Source organism: Peromyscus leucopus, chromosome 3 (assembly GCF_004664715.2).
Source record: "Peromyscus leucopus breed LL Stock chromosome 3, UCI_PerLeu_2.1, whole genome shotgun sequence".
NCBI lineage: Eukaryota > Metazoa > Chordata > Mammalia > Rodentia > Cricetidae > Peromyscus > Peromyscus leucopus.
Genome location: NC_051065.1, coordinates 122,387,520 through 122,407,624, shown reverse-complemented (window position 1 = coordinate 122,407,624; position 20,105 = coordinate 122,387,520). Strand labels below are relative to the sequence as shown.

At 38.7% G+C, this 20,105-nt stretch overlaps 1 protein-coding gene across 8 annotated transcripts in view; it reads right to left on the bottom strand.

Moving 5' to 3' along the window:
* Positions 1-20,105, bottom strand: part of Cntn4 (contactin 4) — a 1,006,259-nt gene that overhangs the window by 179,074 nt on the left and 807,080 nt on the right. For all 8 annotated transcript variants that reach the window (XM_028886659.2, XM_028886661.2, XM_037204356.1 and 5 more), the window contains 3 exons: positions 17,347-17,531; positions 3,521-3,657; positions 1,659-1,788 (listed from right to left, as the gene is read on the bottom strand). In XM_028886659.2, coding sequence (XP_028742492.2) covers positions 1,659-1,788; positions 3,521-3,657; positions 17,347-17,531 — 452 coding nt within the window. The remainder of the gene's footprint in view (positions 1-1,658; positions 1,789-3,520; positions 3,658-17,346; positions 17,532-20,105) is intronic.

Sequence of the window (20,105 nt, the reverse complement as noted above, 5' to 3'; positions counted from 1 at the left end):
CATGTATGTGATTTCAGGAATCTTGATTTGAATTCATAACACCCAAGATAATGGCATTACAAGTAGGGATTTGGGAATATAACTATGCTGTGAAAATGAAGTATTCACAGACTTCTCTGAGGCCTGCTGCATATAATTTGCATGGCTCCCTGAACTCTCAGAAACTTTTGCCTTTGACACAATGTTGGTCTAATCTAAAGACAGCAAGAAGAGTAACTGTGGAGACTTTTTTTCCTTCCTTCATTGCACAGGTTGGAAGATAGTCAACTTGAGATTATATACTTCCAGATGGAAGATCTACATGGTAGTCATGGAGGACAGCCTTCAGAGGGAAAGTCAGGACTTAGAAACTGGAAAAGCTATCAAGGTATGTAAATTGCTCTCGTTCTGTGCTGTTTTCCTCATATTCCTTATGTTACGGTCCAGTCAAGAACTATTGTTTAGGCCCTCTCAATTAAGAGGTGCTGGTGAAATAAGTTATAATTGTTTTGGAGCTTTTATGCCATTATGTTACCTTTCTACCAGTAATAGCAAAATTTAAGATCTTTCTATGGGATATAAGCTTTTCTGAACTTAAACAAAAATACTCATAGATTAGATTAACCAATTCTTTAACTATTGATTTACTGGCACATGAATCTGTTTTCCAAAATGGTATCTTAAGTCCCTCATTCACTTACCATCCTTACTCATTCAGTATTTATTGAACACCTACCATTTACTTAACTATTTCATTCAGGCCCAAGGATACAATTATAAACTTTGATATCATGGAGAGATTAAAATGCAATGAGAAAAAAAGGATGATCATATCAAAGTACAATATACTCCTGACCTGTGTTATTAAGGAGGCAAAGGTAAAGGGCAGGACAAAAATCAGTAATGGGAGGACTGATTCAGGCACAGGGCTTGCAATGACTAGATGAGGAAGCCATTTTGGGGGTTGGGAAAGAAAGCTCTGTAGGCAGGAGCAGTGTGTTCCATTGGCCTTTGGGAAAACTGCACCCCCAGCACCAAATACAACACTGAAGAACACACTTGGCATTTGACAGGCATCGAATGAATATAAGAATTAATGAAGGTATTAAGTGAATAAAGAGTTGAGAGATTGTCTCAGAAAATGGATTGGTGAATTAAGTAATTAATAATTAAAGGCAAAACGTTGAAGAGCATAGGATGTGGATCAGAGAGGTCAGTTCCAAAGGGAAGGCACAGAACATCAGCAGACCATTAGTGCACAGTCTGGACAGTTCAGACATGGAAGAACAATGGTCACTCTGCAAGCTGCCCAAATTAGCCTTTTCAGTCCAAGTCAGCTCTACTCCCTTTAAGCTGAAGTTGTACCAAATCAGAGTGATCACACTAAATGTATTTCAGAAACTTAGTTCAATTAAGAAATGTGGTCTGTGGAGAAATAAAAAATGAATGCCAAGGGAGCTGAGTAAGCTGCTGTGAGCATAGAGGAGACCCATTTAGAAAGTGGTCTCTTCCTATTGCTTGGAGGCTATATTACTTGTCTCTAGGACATCTTCAAACCTAAAGATCTCTTTAGACATTCCTAGGACTAAACATTTGTGGCTGGCAAAGTTACTTATTACTTTAGTGACTTAAAGAGTTATTTTTTTTTTCATTTTTTTCTTTCCACTATAAGGACTCACCTATTACACTAAGCTCAGCGCTGGAAAAGATAACTCCATGTTTATTCTCTGCCACACACTGGTACATGCCAGCATCTGAGAGATTCACTATTGTTATGTTGAGTGTTCCTTGTTCGATTTGTATTCTATCCTGTGAAAGAAAAGAGTAGTATGAAAATAGTGACCTTCTATAGCTGAGAGTTTAAGACAATTTTGCTACATGCTATGTCAAGAGGGCTGGACGGGAGGAAAATACTCATCATATACGCAATTTACATTAACATGATCTGCTTCTCTGTCAAATAAATCTGTGCCAGGTCAGATGGCAAATGGAACCAGCAGCATATCAGTTGGTAAATGGAATTTAAATTGTAGGATTCTCTTGCATTTGTGCTGATTTAATAGTGAAGTCATTCAGATGAATATGCCCTGTAAATAAGTGAAGTTGACCTTGAAAGATGAGAGCTGTTAACTGGGGAAACGGGAAAAAATACAATCAAATTTATCTAAAATCATTTAGAATTTAGACCTCTTAATTATCACTAGACTGCTCTTCAAGGGCTGATAAGTTATAATCTTAGATGGCCGTACATAATTTTTAGTGCCTGCGGAGTTGACCAAAAGAGAGTAGAGTAGGTGCTACTAATTTAATATTCTACCAGGCATAGTGGTGGCACATGCCTTTAATCCCAGCACCAGGGTGCAAAGGTAGACAGATCTCTTGAGTTTAAGGATAGGATGGTCTATATACTAAGCTCCAGGCTAGCCAGAGATACAAAGTGAAAACATATCTCAAAAATAAATCATTGTTCTGATGCTTGGTTGCTGTTGCTGTCATTGTGATTATTTGCACTTATGATCTGCTAGCAGTCAAGATGAAGAAAGCAAAGATCGTAAGTATATATGACAAAAAAAAACCTTCTCATGTGTCAAACTGAAGTCCTGCAACTTGAGCATCAATCTATACTTCACTAAGGATCTCCTCTCTCTCTCTCTCTCTCTCTCTCTCTCTCTCTCTCTCTCTCTCTCTCTCTCTCTCCCTCCCTCCCTCCTTCTCTCTCTCTCTCTCTCTCTCTCTCTCTCTCTCTCTCTCTCTCACACACACACACACACACACACACACACACACACACATCAGTGAACACAAAGCCTTAGAGTAAAAATTCTGTCATCTTAAGGACTGCTATCTAGTTGAATGGATACTTTATTAGACTTTGATCAAGGCATCCTTGTCCCTTCACATTTCATAAAGAGAAAGAAATGCCAAGTATCTGGGAACCTGCGTGTTAGCAATTTGTTTGACTTTTGTAACCAAGGGGATGATGAACCAGAGGAGCCTTCCAGGGAATTGAAGGTGACCATGTCCCTTTCTCTATCAGTTGCCTAGGGCAGACACTTTTTCTTTCCTAGGTATACTATTCAGGGAAGAAATCTGAGCATGAAACCTGGCTCTCAATGTGGGTATTGAAGAAAATGCCAAATTCCTGATAACATCTTATATTTCATAGGAAAAACACAATAAAGAAAAAAATTAAATTGGACATAATTATTCCTCCAATTTCTTTTTGAGAGTCACATTGCATTTTGCTGGTCATCTTAGTGTCATATCAATTCTCTTTCTCTTTAAGTAGATGCTGGGATATCCCTTCCTATATATCTTAGCAGAGTCACAAGTGTTAATCTGTGCTACATAGTTTAACAAAATTTATTTATGATTTATTTTTATAAACTTATTCACTTTCACTTTTCTACTACTAATGGAATATAGTTGCTTATTATTTTGGAAACAACTCAACATTTTTCTGTTTCCATAGCAATGAGGCCACACTAAACACTGTATTACATTAAGATACAATTACCACAATTACTATCAATTTACTTACCCGTGTTAACAGTGGGTCACCATTTTTTAGCCACCTGTAGGTAGGCTTGGGCCTCCCATTTGCTTTACATTCCCAGAAGACACTCTCTTCCATGGCCACGTGGATATCATTTATCTTTTGAACCCAGTAAGGTTGAGCTATAGCAAATCAAAAATAAAGAAGAGGCATATGTTCGCTGTATAGTCAATTTTTTTTTTCATTCTAAGCAATTGAAGATTAAAATGCATTTTTAATCAAATTCCTTTCCCACATGACATACAAGCAATAAGGGTAAGAAAACAATTAAGGAGAATGTATACCCTTTATGAACATTGTGTTGCTGATCCATATTGTTGATCTTTTTAATGATTGTCATTTATAATTTGTTGATCTCATATTGGAAGAATGTTAGTTGTATGATCCTTAAAGCCAACATTTTTGAGTGAGTTTTGGATGTACCAAGTCTTTTAGAAAATCAAATTCTGCCCGCAATCTCACATGGATATTCAAAGCAGCATTCAATTCTCACATTTCATAATACTGAATACTACCCTAACCACCCACATTCTGCCATGTTTTTCATGCTTCTGTTGAAGGCATATTTTGTTTTTCTAGGATATCAATAGATATGTGGTTAATATTTCATAAAAATATTCATAAATATCAAGTCTTGCCTACCATACAGTTCATGCTTTTATCTTCACAGTTATGTTTTTTTGGCAGAAGACCTTTTGCTAGAACTCCTATAGAAAATAACTACAGAGGAAGTTACCTGTTCACAGGGCATTTCTACAGGGCAATAACTACTGATGTTAACTTAATAACCAGAGTTGATACCATTATTAATCAGAAGACATTACTCAATATTCCTAACATGTCTTTAAGCCAATTTGACCTCTATAAATTTATTCAATGATTCTTCAAGTCCTGGATAATTAAATTCAAAGGAAAATTGGTAATGAGAATGCTAAGCTGTACATCTTACCTTCTAGATAATACACAAAAAGAGAAAAACACTCAACGAGTCACTTAACCAGCAGAGGTCTCTAGGTCCTTGACTAAATGCTGTTTTCTTCTTTTCCATCTACAAGCAATTCCATGTTTTTCAAAGAGCAAAACACAATTTTGCAAACCCTCTCCTGATGGAGATGATGCATGGCTGCTTAAGAGGGGAGGCCAAAAGGGTCAACTTCAAAAAAACGTTACAACATCAACAAGCATTAGCTTGAATGAAGGGTTATAACCTGCATCTTTGAAAGAGCTGCAAGTTGGCTACTGTCCTCTATCATCCCGCTGCTAATGGGAAGGGAAGCTCAAGAGGTAATATCTTCCCAGAGCTCTACTGGGAGAAGGCAGCATGCAACTCTGTTAGGACTAATGGCCTAGCCAGCCAGATACACATTCAACCTGCAGCGTATTCACCCCCTGCAGAGTCCGGGGGAACAAAGCAAACAAGAAAGGCACAGAAATCTGTGGAATATTAACAAGAGCAACTTCTGAAAAAGAGTTTGGGAAGCAAAAGCAAAACAAGAAAGGACAAATGTAACAAGGAAGCAATGTCAAGTTGAAGTGAAAACAGGAAACTTCACAAACACATACAGAGACGGATTTCAATGTCACCTACTCCTTGCAACACTTGGGCTCATTCTTTCAAAAACTACAGAAAGCTGGAAGCCAAACCTTTCCATCTCACAAAGGACCTGGGGTAGGAAAGGGAGGCTTTGAACAGAGTTTGAAATGACCTTGCAGATTTCAAACTAATTAGATACTTCTGAGGGCTTACTCTTTCTCTTTCTGTGTGGTCAAGGAGCTCAACAAGAATGGACAATTTGTCCTGGCAGAGGTGACACTCACAACTAATTTGCCTAATACTGAACTAATTCAATGTCTGACAACAGTCATCAGGACTTTCTTTGCTTTCAGAGTGAAATCTGTTCACAAGAGCCAAACTGACATAATCTACATACACTCCTCTTGAAGCGAGTAAGTTCATAGGAACCCAGGGAGGTGAAGAGTGGGGCTGCTGGCAGAAGGGAGACAGCTTAGCTGGTAAAGTGCTTCCTATGCATGCATGAAGACCCGACTTCAACGTTTAGGGCCCACATATACAGACTGGGCCTGGTGACACATGACTGCAATCCCAATATATGGAGGCAGAGACAGGAATATTTCTGGGGTTCCCTGGATAGGTAGCCTAACTGAATTAGATGCAGGGATAGGCATACCTCTGGGGTTCACTGGACAACCAGCTTGCCAGCTGAACTGAACTGATGAAGTCTTGTCTTAAATTTCAAGGTGGGTGGCATCTTAAGGAATGATGCTTGAGGCTCACCTCTGATTTACATTCACACACACACACACACACACACACACACACACACACACACACACACACTAACCTATTGTATGAGGGCAAAGAATGAGATAGTTTGTATTTTAATGTGCCAATTGCCGATCTACAGGTCAAAACCACACGTGACCACTGTCTTCACTCACACTTATTTATGTTTGATGAATCACATCTATTATTATTGGATGATTCTTTCTTTCTGTACAAAGTCTTCTACTTGGTAGAGATGGTTCATAGGTGTCTGTATGCTTTGGGGCTATCAAGTTAAAAATCTTTGGATGATGAACATTTAGGTTTGGCGCATTTTAGAAAATATCATTTGTATAATGCATTAGAGTGGATGGTATTTATCATGTATTACCAAAATTCAATGATAATGTTAAACTCCATGGTCCACATATCAGCTCACAGAAGTCCACATGTAAGAATTGTTACTTTACAACAATTCCTAAATATTCTTTTTTGAGCTCATGCATCAAACAAAATTAAATAAATTCATATCAAAGAAGAAATCACTGTTTTGATCTTTTGCATTCTTTCATGCTTGAAACGGAAGAATCATTCCTAAATCTTGTCTCAAGCCACAGGTTCAAATATAAGATTAAATAGCTGTGCTGGGATTTGACCCTGTCATACTGTTCATCTTTTGACAGATGAACAATCTAGTCATTTCAATCTTTTGTTCAATAACTGCCATAAATGACCCAGATCAAAGTTTGTATATTCCAGCCACTGGAATCATACAAACCTCTTATCCAATAATAATTTCTATTTCAAGCAAATATAATTTGAACTCAAGGGGTCAAGCAATTCTCAGACATATCTGGCTCTCTTCATTCCCCAAACCAGAAATTTCTCACAAAACAAGAGGAAGACTTAACTGTAGACCTTGGAGTTTTACATATTTAAGAAAGGGCTTCATAGGCAAATTACTTTATGTAGTTCTTGCCAAGTTGACCTATAGATATTTGCAATTATTTCTAATGGGTTCAACAATCTTAGAGAAGATGAGTCATTTACAAGAAATGCAGAGGCCTGGCTATATTATTGCTCTTAATCATAGTGAGCTTTATGAGTCTGAAGGTAATTACTCAGTTTCACTTTGCCACCTATATATAAATCCTTCTTAGAATTCTTATCACTATTATTAAAATTTTCAAGATTGTTTCAACCTTAAATATAATGCCCCAGTGTTTGCTCTAGAATTAATCATCTTTTAATGTTTGATATATAGTTTATAATTATAAACTATTCTTTATAAGTCCCAGGCGTTCAATTTACATATATTACTGAAAGGACACTTGCATTGTGCTTCAAGATATCATACAACTTCAACCTTCGTTCACCTGTGATGGACTCCTATCTGGTACCCACACTACAGTGACCATCATTCTCTCACAGGGTTTCAAAGTGAGTTCTACAAGGACTAGGGGTTCTTAGAAGATAGTGAATTCAACCTGAGCAGGCTTGCTTTGTTTTAAATGCTAAACATTTCTTGTCATGTTTCATATAACCTATGACTTGATGACTGACCACTCCCATGTTGAGAAACACTGTACTGCTGTGAGGTCTTGGAGCTGCAAGAAGAACTTTGGGGTGCAGAGGTTGAAAACCCATGTTTTCTTCTTGAACTGAGACCAAGTTGCACACTTGGCACTATAAAATTTTCATATGTGAAGCCTTAGCTGCACATTGCTTTTTGAAAGATTTTTTTAAATTAATTTCCAACTTTGTGTCTGTGTGCCAGGGGGGTTGAATATTCACGTGAGTACAGGTGTCCACAGAGGCCAGCTGAATTGGATCCCTCTGGAACTAGAACTGTATGTGTTTGTGAGCCTCCAGATGTGGATTCTGGGAACTGAATTCAAGTGCTCTGTATGAGCAGTGCATGCTCTTAACTGTTGAGCCATCTTTCTAGCTCTGTACACTGCTTTTTAAACTAAGGAGCTTCATGCCTCTTGTGGTTTTCTATTTTATTTGTCTTACTACACACTTTTTTATGGCCTTATCATTTTTATATAAGGCCCAATTGATTTTTTTCTGGTAAGGGCAGAGGAGATGCCCCTGAGCCAACACTTTTGCAGATAACATTGACAAAGAAACATTCAAAACCCACCATGGTATAAGGATAGAAAGATGGCTCAGAGGTTAAGAGTACTTGTTATTCTTGCAGAAGACCTGGGTTTGGTTCTTAGCACCCACATGGTGGCAAACAGTCATCCTTAACTGCAGTTCACGGGGTTTTTGATGCTCTTTTCTGACCTCTGCAGACACCAGTTACCCACACCGTACACAGACATATATGAGGCAAAACACCCATACACATAAAATATAATAAAGAAATCAGTAGGAAATGTGAAGATACCCTAGAAGGCAAGTCATAGTAGGCATATTTTTGTTAATAGGTATTCATTAACATAGAAAACAAATATGATTGTAGAAAGTCATGTGTCTATGAGATACCGGATGAGGTCTATAAATGTGCTTTACCCGCTGTCAATGTGACACTCATTAAGAGACCATCACCATTATTTCATATCTTTGGGCTAATGTTTAAACTCATCTGCCATCTGCTCTCACCCAATTTTCTCCCCAGCCAGTGAATCTTCAGCTCTTGTCAGATAGGTTTTCTTCGTCTTTCGTTATAATAATAAGCCAGTTCCTGCCTCCACATCTTTGTTTATACCATCTTGTTTTCAGGACTCCTCTCCTTCCTTTTATCCCCTAACAAGTGTTTTGCTCTGTAGTGCATGTCCTCTAGAATCCCTCTGTCCTGCAAACCTCAGGCTTCCTCATCTGGGGCTCACTTGGCACACACAGCTTAAGTATTGTGTATCATCAACTGTGTTATTTCTCTTTTGTAATTTTAATTTTTATTTAGCCTTTGAAAATTTCATATATGTATACAATGTATCATGATAATATTTGCCCCTAACTTCTCCTCTCCAGTTCCTCCCAGGACCCCTATCCTATCTTCCTACAAACTTTATGTTCTCCTTAATAGTTATTTATTTGTTTATTGATTTATTGATGGGTGGATGAATTGATTTTACTCACTGAGTTGAATTAGTGCTACTCATGTGTGCATGGGTATAGGATCATCCATGGGGAAATGGTGATACAGCCTCTGGCCACACATGACAACTATAAAAGTACATATTTTCTCTTTTCCTCACAGGGATATTACAGACAATTTGTGACTTTATAAGTGAGTTAGAGAGAACAAAATTAAATCACAATATTTCCAGTATTTAAAAGGCCTCAGGACTGATACACTAAGGTCAATTACACCCCAACATTAACCTATGATTGGAGTGTAACAGGAATTAATTTTTCATTTTCATCTCTACTTAAGCCTTGACCTAATGTTTCTTTGAATCTGCTCTGACTGTGATGAATTCATTCCCCTCCCCTGTCCATCATGAATTCCCAATACAATCAACAATACACAAGACTTACATGTGGCTCTCGCAAGCATCACATGAGACATATTACTTCTTTTTTTTTAAATTTTCTTGAGACAGGTTTGGAGACTGTCCTGGAACTCACTCTGTAGCCAAGGCTGGTCTTGAACTCACAGAGATCCGCCTGCCTGTGCCTCCCGAGTGCTGGGATTAAAGGCGTGCGTCACCACTGCCTGGGAGGCATATTACTTCTAAGGCAAATGCCAACATGCAAGTTAGGTAGCATGACTCCCATGTTATCAGGAGACCCAGGGATGTTTGGACTCATATTGAGAGTGTCCTGCTTTGCTCCAGGCCCTCTTCTGTAGCCAGAGGATCTAAAATTATATCTACTCAGCCAATGACATTGGGAGTATTCATCTGGACCTATGATACTCAAAATGTGACCCCTGGACCACTGTGGATCCCCAGAATCCCTGCACGTCACCCATGAATTTCTCCTGTTCAGACCACATAGTGGTGTGAGGCCAGATTTTCTTCATATTCTTCAACCAAACCAACACATCATGATAGGGCAGACATAGAAATACATATGAGAATTTAGTTTGCTTATAAGAAAACAGATATTAAAGGGACTTGCCGAAACACCAATTCCACTCTTCTCCATAACTGTTTGGCTTGGGAAAGTTGAACCCACTTTCTTAAAATATGTTAATTATCTAAACATGCATTTGTTTTTAGTCTTTTAAAATAAATGATAGACTAAATCAAAATCTCAGTTTTAACTTACAACATGGTAAATATTGGTGGATCAATCAAAACACCATAATACAGATTTGTGACTTCCAGTGATTCTTTGGTCTGAAAAGAACACTTGGAATTAGAAGTGTAAGATACCCCATTAGATGAGTGGATACATTAATACAAAACTCGGCATGATAAGTTTAATGAATAAAATATATATTTAGGGAGAGACACTGCAGCCGCAGCCATGATCAGCAGCATGTGAGGATGCCGGTAAGCCACCAGCCACGTGGCAAGGTATAGATTTATAGAAATGGGTTAATTTAAGATATAAGAACAGTTAGCAAGAAGCCTGCCACGGCCATACAGTTTGTAAGCAATATAAGTCTCTGTGTTTACTTGGTTGGGTCTGAGCGGCTGTGGGACTGGCGGGTGACAAAGATTTGTCCTGACTGTGGGCAAGGCAGGAAAACTCTAGCTACAAATGGCGCCCAACGAGAGGGCAAGAGTTTCCACCTAAAACCTGAAAAAAGATTCTAAAACGGAGCTAAAAACAGCTTCCTAATTGTCTCTCTCAAATGAGCAGCAGCTGCCGGTTTGAGTTACTGGCGGGTTCCTGGCGTGTGCGCTCGGTCTGCAGTATGGCGGGAATGAGGCCTCTGCAAGTGGCACATTAAGCTGCGTGATGGATTTAGCTTTTGCTAGTACAAAACAAAAAGAGGTTTCTGGGCTACACGCTGCTTGGATAAAAGCACAGACCCACGATGGCTCCCAGAGCTGGTGGAAAACGTACCACCGCCATGTTGGGAAGCTGAAATGGGCGGAGCCAGCAGCCGTAGCGCCGTTTCAGGCTTAGAAGGCTGCAGTTTAAAGCAATAGGCTCAAGGTAATATAAAAAATAAGCCACATAAAGATGGCTACCACACAGAGAATCTGGATTATGTTCTCTTTGATATTCGTAACTGAAGAAAAATATTTGATTGCAAAAGCTGTTGAGTTATGCCAAAATGTATATTTTAAAGGTACCTTGACTTCAAAATTTGGCTATAAGGATATGTTGCTTTGGAAAAGAGGCTCTGCTTTTGTTTCTACAGAAAGCCAGAGGCTATGGATTTGTTCCAGATTAAGATACATAAGGTTTGACCAGCCAAGACCACCTGAAAGGTCTCCGATGACACCATGGCCCAGATGATCCAACATCCAGAATCGTTTCAAGGCAACTGGCTCAGACGATACAGTCTCATGGACTACTCCATGATCCTAAAATTTTCTCTGTGTCCCCATAAGATACAGCGCCCCCCTCCAGCAGGAAGTAGTAAGAGAAGCTACGCCCAAATTCCCAAATATACCAAGCTGACTTTGGAGATGTGTAAAAGTTAAAACCTTCCTTTTTAAAAAAAGAAAGGGGAAGTGCTGTGGGATGGTCTGTATGTCAAATTGCTCTGATTGGTCAATAAATAAAACACTGGTTGGCTAGTGGCCAGGCAGGAAGTAGGTGGGACAAGGAGAGAGGAGAATTCTGGGAAGCAGAAGGCTGAGGCAGAGAGACACTGCAGCCGGTGCCATGACCAGCAGCATGTGAGGATGCCGGTAAGCCACCAGCTACGTGGCAAGGTATAGATTTATGGAAATGGGTTAATTTAAGCTATAAGAACAGTTAGCAAGAAGCCTGCCACGGCCATACAGTTTGTAAGCAAAAAAAAAAAAAAAAAAATATATATATATATTTAGTATGATTTGTCTTCCGTGGCAATATAGAGAGGCTAGAATTATGTTTCACCATACTGTTTTGGGTAAGTCTTTGCTGCTTCTATTAGGATGAGGAGCTTCTATCCCCTTTTCTATATTATTACTTACAGCATGTTCTTGATGCACACTCCTTGAAAAATTGTAGTGATTAAATTTATTGGTGTCATTAGATGCAAAAAAAAGGAACAAAAATCATGGGCTGTACCTTATGTGACACCCGGGGGAACTGAGGGTCCCAATATGACTTCTGCCTAGGACAATTAAGCAGTTATTGCTGTACTGTGAAATCACCTTAACTGCTGTGTTCATCTTCTGGTCACTCTGTCCTTTAAGCCACTTTGCAGGGTTGAATATTATCTAGCTGTCACATACACATAGCACATCCACTGGGAATTAGGAAGCTGCACACAAAATGCTTCTGTAATCACTTACTGATGACCTCACACACACTCACATACCCTCTGTAGTACCATCAAGCACACAGCTTTTCCTTTATAGTCACAGGACTGCAGCATGCAAAAACTAGACGCAGCTTACAAAAGTTGGAAGAACAATTTTTCTAAGAGCTCTTTTGGAACTCAGTGATAAGTTAGACCAATGTAAACAAAACGTAACAAAACAAAAGAACAACAACAAAAGGAAAGCAAATGGGTCCATTGTTTATCCAGAAGTGTTCAGTTATGTCATTCATTGGTTACAGAGAGTATACAGGTGACTGACAGATGGGTCCCTGACGTATTTTATCAAAACACAGAACTGGGAGCAACAACAGCACGTGTTATATCGCGGGGAGCAGTTCCAGGCATGGCCAGATCCCATACAGTATATTATCTTGGGCAAAATAATGTTTTGTCCCTAGGTTTCTATTTTATTTATAAAATCAAAGGAATGGACCCAATAGATTCTTCCAACAAAAGATTTATCAGAGTCTTTGAAATAGAGTCCTTACTGAGATATACATTTCTCAGTTTCTTAGTGACGAGTGTAACAATTATTACTAGGGGAGAAAGTGTGCAAAAGGCACTACCAGACTTTTAGTTCATAGTTCATTCTTCCAGGTGAGGACTGTAATTCTATCCGTATATTTGTCCAAAAACCCCACGTGACTCCAGAGATGATCAGGTCGAATGATGAACAATTCCCAAGTGAAAGATGTACATTTTAAATTTTCCTGTCCTCTCTTCAAAGAAACTACTAGACCTAGACCTCTGAGTCTACTTGGTACATGTAGACTGACTGTGTTACCTTATGGGGCACCAAGATGGAAGCTTTCCAGAATAACAGTAATTTTGCAAGTAATATAATCTTGGGCTTCACTACAACATTGGTAACAGTCTCTCACAGAGCAATGGTCCCTACCATGTGGTCCCAGTATAAGCATCAGCAGTAGTAAGTATTACACCTGGGAAATTAACCGAAATGCAATCTTATATCTACCAAATCCAAACCTCCATGTACAGGGTCTAATATTCTGTATTTTCTTAAGATTTCCCACTTACCCTGATGCACACTGAAGCTTCAGAACCTCTAGCATGGTATTTGGAATCTAGTTCTGTTTCTCAATATGTAAACATTAATCACACACTTTAATATCTTTGGGAGTCAGTTTCACTCTAAACTGGGTAGTTGGAGAAATGAAATGAGAAAGCCCCATTGGCTCTGACTCCATATACATCTGTCTCTCTAATTCTTTTCCCCTTCAAGTCCCAGCCACGAACACATCTCATACAGAGGGACAAATGGCTGCTTCACTGTCCTTTCTGCTCCTGGGATTCAAACATCTACTCATCACAAGGCAGCCAGCACCTTAGAAGTATGAATCAGAGGGAGTCAGTTCACCGTTTAACATCCTCCCATGGATAGTGAATAAAACCTAAAATTTACCTGGCTTTCAAGATGCTGCCTAGTCCTCACCTTCCTTTGTTTCAGATGTATGTCTTTGGGCCTTATGATTTAGAAACACAGACTTCCTTCCTGAATCTTAAGCTTGTCACGAAGTTGTCAGACTCAGGGTCTTTTTGCCTCCTTCCTGTTTTCTTCCTGGACTGTGCTTCCCTGTGGAAGGCAATCTCTTATTTTACTTTGGGATTCTGCTTAGAGGTCAATATCACACATGCCTTCCCTGAATCCTTTACCTTAGAGTCTTCCCCTGTGACCAGTATCTTTATACCCAAGGGTTATCATTACTTTCTCACTAAAACCTGAAGTATTTGAGTTTATTTATTTGCTTGAGTACGTAACCTGTTAATATCAGGTGAAGTATCAGACCCGTGAGGGCAAAGGTTTTTCTAACATCCTGTTATACGTCAGTGGCCCCCCACATAGTAGGGCCATGGAAAGATAGTGTTGAACAAATGCATAATATTAAGGTCATATCAGGAAAGTTCTGCCCCAAGTAACACATTTTATCATTCTATATCTGAAGACAGATTTATTTTTAAGATATTTTTCTTGTCAAAAAATAAAATAACTGAAAAAAGCAGATTAAAAGTGACTTCCCTGGCAAAGTAGAGACCTGCACAAAATAAACAGGATAAGGGAACATAAAATGTTCTATGTCGGAAGTAATCTCAGACCTTCATACATGGCTACACCACGTGGTACACATGAGCCTATGTGGGCATGGCGGTAGCAGTGGCCAGGACAAGGTCCTCAGATGTATTCTCACAGGGAAGGGGAGGGCAATGTGCCTTGCACAGCAAGCTTTTGGAAGAAGGCTAAGTGCTTTTCTCAGTGCAACAAGGAAATAAAGATCCATTTTACCATGATTGTTGCTGCAGAGCTCCTAAATGGGTTAACACCATGGTAGAACAACAAAATAATGTGTCCTACAGTTTTCTTTTTGATTATTAGTTTTCAGTTAGTATATAAGGGACCAGCTGTCACCATGCCATTCAAACAACGTTTGGTTTTGTGCTTCTCTCTCATGCCACTTACCCTTGACTCCCCCTAATCAACTTCCAGATTCTTATCCTCTTTCATGTCTATGTGTGAAAGATATCTACTTATACACATATGTACATGTTTACACTATAGACTGGCATCCACATATGACAGAGAAATGTTAATTTTGTCTATTTTCAGTCACCTTGTTTCAAATCCATCCATTTTCCTGCAAATTTTATTTTTCATTACAACTGAATATATAGATTTCTAAGCACAAATCCATAATTTTTAACTCCTGAGCTAGCATACTTTAATGTTGTAAGGAATTGTCTTGTCAACAAAGGCAGAATGTTCCTGGATAAGTGACTAGGGCTACATTCTCCCTTTGGGGGACTGTACACAGTGATTTTAATTATAATAATTCATTTAACTTGAAGATTAAGGCAGCTGGATATTAGGAACAGAGCACTGGGAACACACCAAGCCTCTCCCTTCAGTGAAAAAAAATAGAAAAGAAAAAAATGACAGTCAAGCCCTTCTGTGTAATTCAGCCCTCCCTCGACAGTGAAAACAATATCATTGATATGCTAGTTGAGGAAGAACAAAAGAATAAACAGATACAATAGCCAAGTGCTGTGAAAGTCAGCTGATCTGACCTCAAAGTGACTGACAAGGCGGTGACATTCTGCTATCTTCAGAAAACAGGCCAATTGTTCTGCTTCTTCAACAAGCACTGTTTTAGACAGTGCTATTTAGAAGGCAAGCACTGCCAGTCCCTGATTTTCATCTCTAGGACAGGGTCCCTGGGAAGCATCTACTTTACACAAGGCTGGGACCCATGACAAGGTTCTTCCTCCATCACAGTAACGCTACATTGTTATACTTCCTGGGTGGGAGATCGCCAATCCCTAGGAAGACCCATGGCAATCCTTGGCTACCAAAAACACCTTCTTAGTACATGGAATGCGAACATTTCACCTTAAAACAAAATCATGAAAGTGGAAATAACTTTATTCAATTCATCGAGTGATTTATGTTAACATTTAGGAAATATCAACACTAAATCTAAAAGTCTATTCCATTAAGAGGAAAAAAAATGTTGCCCATTTTGCCTAAGTAAATTCAAGGGGTTGCTACCTGACATAAAGGAAAATAATTATCAGGAGGGTGAGAAAAATAAATCCCTAATGGTTAAAAATACATGACAATTGCTTCTCACCAAATAAATCTGTAACATTGGCTCTTGTGAGTTTCCAGTTAACTGTGACATGTTACACATTCCAACCCATCAAATAAAACATCAACTCTCATAACTTAAGAAAGTGAAAGATCATATATCAAATCTCTTATTTGGTATAGGTAGAAAGACAAATACATTGTAGTTTTTTCCCCCTAGACTACTGTTGTCCTGATCACTTTATAAAGAATTTTCTAGAATCTTGCCATACCAGCAACTTCACGAGTATGCGAGTCTAAAATGCTGAGAGCTGGGTATAAGAATATCAATGGCTGGTGCTGGATATGTTCCTTGGTTTCCAATTTGCTTCTAAAATGCTTCATATGATTACTGAATGTAGTTCTCAACTTATCTTAAAACTAAAGGAGTTTGGAGGAAGAGCATATAGAAATAAGTGTTATTGGCCAGGTGTGGTGGCATATGCCTTTAATCCTATCACTAAGAGTTCAAAGCCAGTCTAGACTACACTGTGAATTCCATGACAGCCAGAGCTACAAAACAAAGAGACCCTCTCTTAAAGACAAAACAAACAAAACAAAATAAAAATAAATTAACTTGTCATCTCTCAAATTTGTTTCAGAATGAATTTCTAGTGAAACCCCTCTTCTGGATTTCCATAGCTTATGGAACTTTCTAGGATACACTCAATAAGAACCATGTGGCACAGATTTTGCACTTATATTATGCTTGGGTCAATACAGATGATTTGATCAGAACAGGAGAAACTTCACATAAAAAAATTCTATGTGATGAGATATTTTTAGGCTTTTCTCTGAGGTCCACTCAGAACTAAATTTGGACAGTGTGCATTTTGAAATATTCATGCTACCATATTAAACTGCTTTAGAGTAGGAGCAATTACAAAGGATTAAGATGAGCCTTAATTCAAAATTCAAATGAAGCACAGAGCTTTAATTGCACACACACACACACACACACACACACACACACACACACACACAAACACACGAATAACAAATGATTTCCGGTGTCAGGCTTATATCTCAATGGGAAGAGAAAAGCAGGAAATAGTCTCCTGTAGGAGTGTGTTCACACTACCATCAACCTCCTAAACACATCAGCTTAATTCCTTCCTTTCTGCTCTTTCAACATCCTGCCCCCACCTACACTTTCCACACCCAGAGTCATTGAGGGCATGCTAATTATATAGAAAAGGAAGAGCCTTAAACAATCCTATTCTACATATAGAAAAGGAAGCAACTTAAACAATCCTATTCTACATATAGAAAAGGAAGAGCCTTAAACAATCCTATTCTACATGATTCAAAAAAACCAAAAACCAAACCAAAACAAAACAAAAAACCAAAAAAACGAATGAACGAACGAATGAATGAACCAACCAACCAACCAACCAACCAACCAACCAACCAACGAAAACCCCTCCAAGTGCAGACCATGATTTTACCATGAAACACTTCTGTAGCATGTCAAATAATAAGTAGAACTGAAAACTTACCATAAAAAGTTAACTGTCCCTTTGCTACATTTTTGCCTCTAGTGTTTTCAGCCACACATTCATATGAGCCAGCATCTTCCTGCTGAAAATTGGGAATTTCCAGAATTCCATTTGACTTGTGTCTTCTGGCTTTCCTTGCTATCGGCTTTCCATCAGCTCTCCGCCACAGAATAGTTGGGACTGGGCTGAGAGTGAGAAGAAAATGGGATGGACCAAATTAAAGAAAGCTCTATCTCTGCTTTAAATTGACACCGATAATCCCTTCCATTGTCTTCAAGGTTCGGAGCACATTAAAACATTCCCCAAATTTCATTCCTATATTACCATTATTTTAGCAACATCTCTATCTCTAGCATTATTTACTTCATGTTTTTCTTAAAATCAACATTCTTAACATTAAAGAATGTAATCAAGTTCCTGTGTACCATTATCATGGAAAGGAGCATTTTTAATAAGTTAATTTTATAATTTTCTAATATATCTAGTTTTTCTAAATTGTAGCTATTAAAATAAAAATATTTAGGCACATATATGGTGGAATTAAAGTGGAGGTAACTTCCCACACATCCCTCCCACTGAGATGGGGTCCATGTCTACTACCCCTGAATTTGTTGGGCTCTTTAACCTGACTAATAAGTAGACAGGAGTGATACTGAGTTGATTTCTAGATTCCTGCATTAAGAAACAGACAGCTTCCATACTCTTTTCCTTGAAACATTCTCTTTCAGGCACCTATGAGAAGTTCACCTTGACCCTGCCACACAGAGGCTTTTTCACGGAGGTTCCCCCAATGATAGACCCCATTGGCCCCATCATCCAACCTTGCCTCCAAGATGCCAGAAATGTGAACAACACTTCTTTGAGGTCTCCACACTACTGATGTGACAGCTTCACACCATGAGACCCTCAGAGGCATCACACAGACCAAAAAAATCACCCAGTTAAGCCTGGCTTGGATTCAAACCCAGAAATCATGAGATAATAACAAGATGTTAGCAGTTCGTGCCTTCTAAGTTTGTAATGCAGTAGTAGAGAGCAGAAACAATGTAGTCTTCTAAATGTTATATCTAGCAATGTGAATAGCACACTGTAAGTTATACCCACATATTGATATTGAACAAGGGATAGTCAAAGTAATGAGCTCATAAAATGTGGAAACTACTATCTAATTGCTGGCATAGAGGAGCAATTCACTTGTGACAACCTGATCTGGGTAACACAGTTGTCCTTCTTGTCATTTACATAGTGGTCCAAGTGGTCCATTTGGAAGGTGGTTTGTGGAAACTAATTAAAGTAGCAAGAAGAAGAAAAGAGCAATCTGTGGGGTCTTAGTGTACTCTCAAGGCATCTATCATCCTCTTGCCATAACTGGAACACATCTTACATCGCCACAGAGGGCAGCCTGTCTGCAAATGCGTGGTTTTTAAGCTAACTGCAGCTTTTAGGATTGTGGCTTCCTAGCAGGGGATACAATTATTTACTTATTTATTTTTCACAGAAACACTCACAGAGAAGTAATTACACTAAAGACTTGCCAATCTTCTCTGGGAAAATTGAGATGGTACTTAAAAAATTAAAGCTATCAAATCTACTATATTTGTTTTAAAATAATTTCAGTGCATTAGGCAGACACCAACTCAAGATGCAGGAGGGCTCCATCAGAAGCACATTACAGGGGCCTTTATATTCAATCATATATATACTTTATACATGCCTTTAAACACAACTGTACTGAGGCTAGTCTTCTACTCTTAAGTGGGCGATGATGGTGTGTTTCAACAGCTAGACACGCATATCCAAACATTTCTGTGTGGATTTGAGGAACCCAATTTGTGTCTTTTGTTTTTATTTTAGCACCATTCAAGCATTGTGAATAGACTTTAATTCATAATCCCTTTGGGAGTGTGAGCAATGTGAATTTTGCTTTCTCCAGGGAGGGTTTTGTAAAGTGTCATCTTGCAAAGATTGCCAAATATAGACCCCGACGAGCGAGTCACCTGCTCTTGCTATCTCCCTGGTTGTTTCATAGGTTCACAGAAAGACTTTACAATGTTAAGATCAAGCACATCACAATGTGTGCAATCTGCCTTTCTGCTCAGGAACAAATCATTGCTGTTTTTTGTGCCTCATATGTGGCTTTACAGCTTGCTTTATATGTCTGTGCAGAACTCAGTCCTGCAGCTCTGTCATAATTTATACACTGTGGTAAGTTTTTAGGAGATACAAAATTACCACTGTGTGAAACCTCATCAAAGTAAAGATACTGCTGTGGCCTACACTGCCACAACTTGAAAACAATCATTCTATTAGAGTTAAAAATAAAAATGGAAATGCAAAGAATGCCTAAAGTTTCTGTGAAACATAAGACATTTCATTTCAAAATTTTATACACTGAGACAAAGACTGAGCAAGAACTCATGTTGTGACTTTTGTCAATACTTAGGCACAGAGGAAACAGACAGAATTAAGAATGAGTAGCTGCCTAGATGGGGCTGAGTAAAAACATGAAGTAGACCATTAAAATCCCTAAAGGCCCCAGCATTCTCCCTTCTGGTGGTGGTTTACATTGTGGAGCCAAACCATTCCTGTTGGTTACTGGCATATAAAAATCCCAGCTGATCTGCATTTCCTTTCTGATGCCCTCTGGCAGATCCTCTATGGAAAGGCTAAGTGCTTTCCAAGTAGGTTCCTTTAAGTGCAATCCAGATGGAATAATAAAGTTGTGAATAATTTTCAGACCACTCTAAGATAGACTTTTA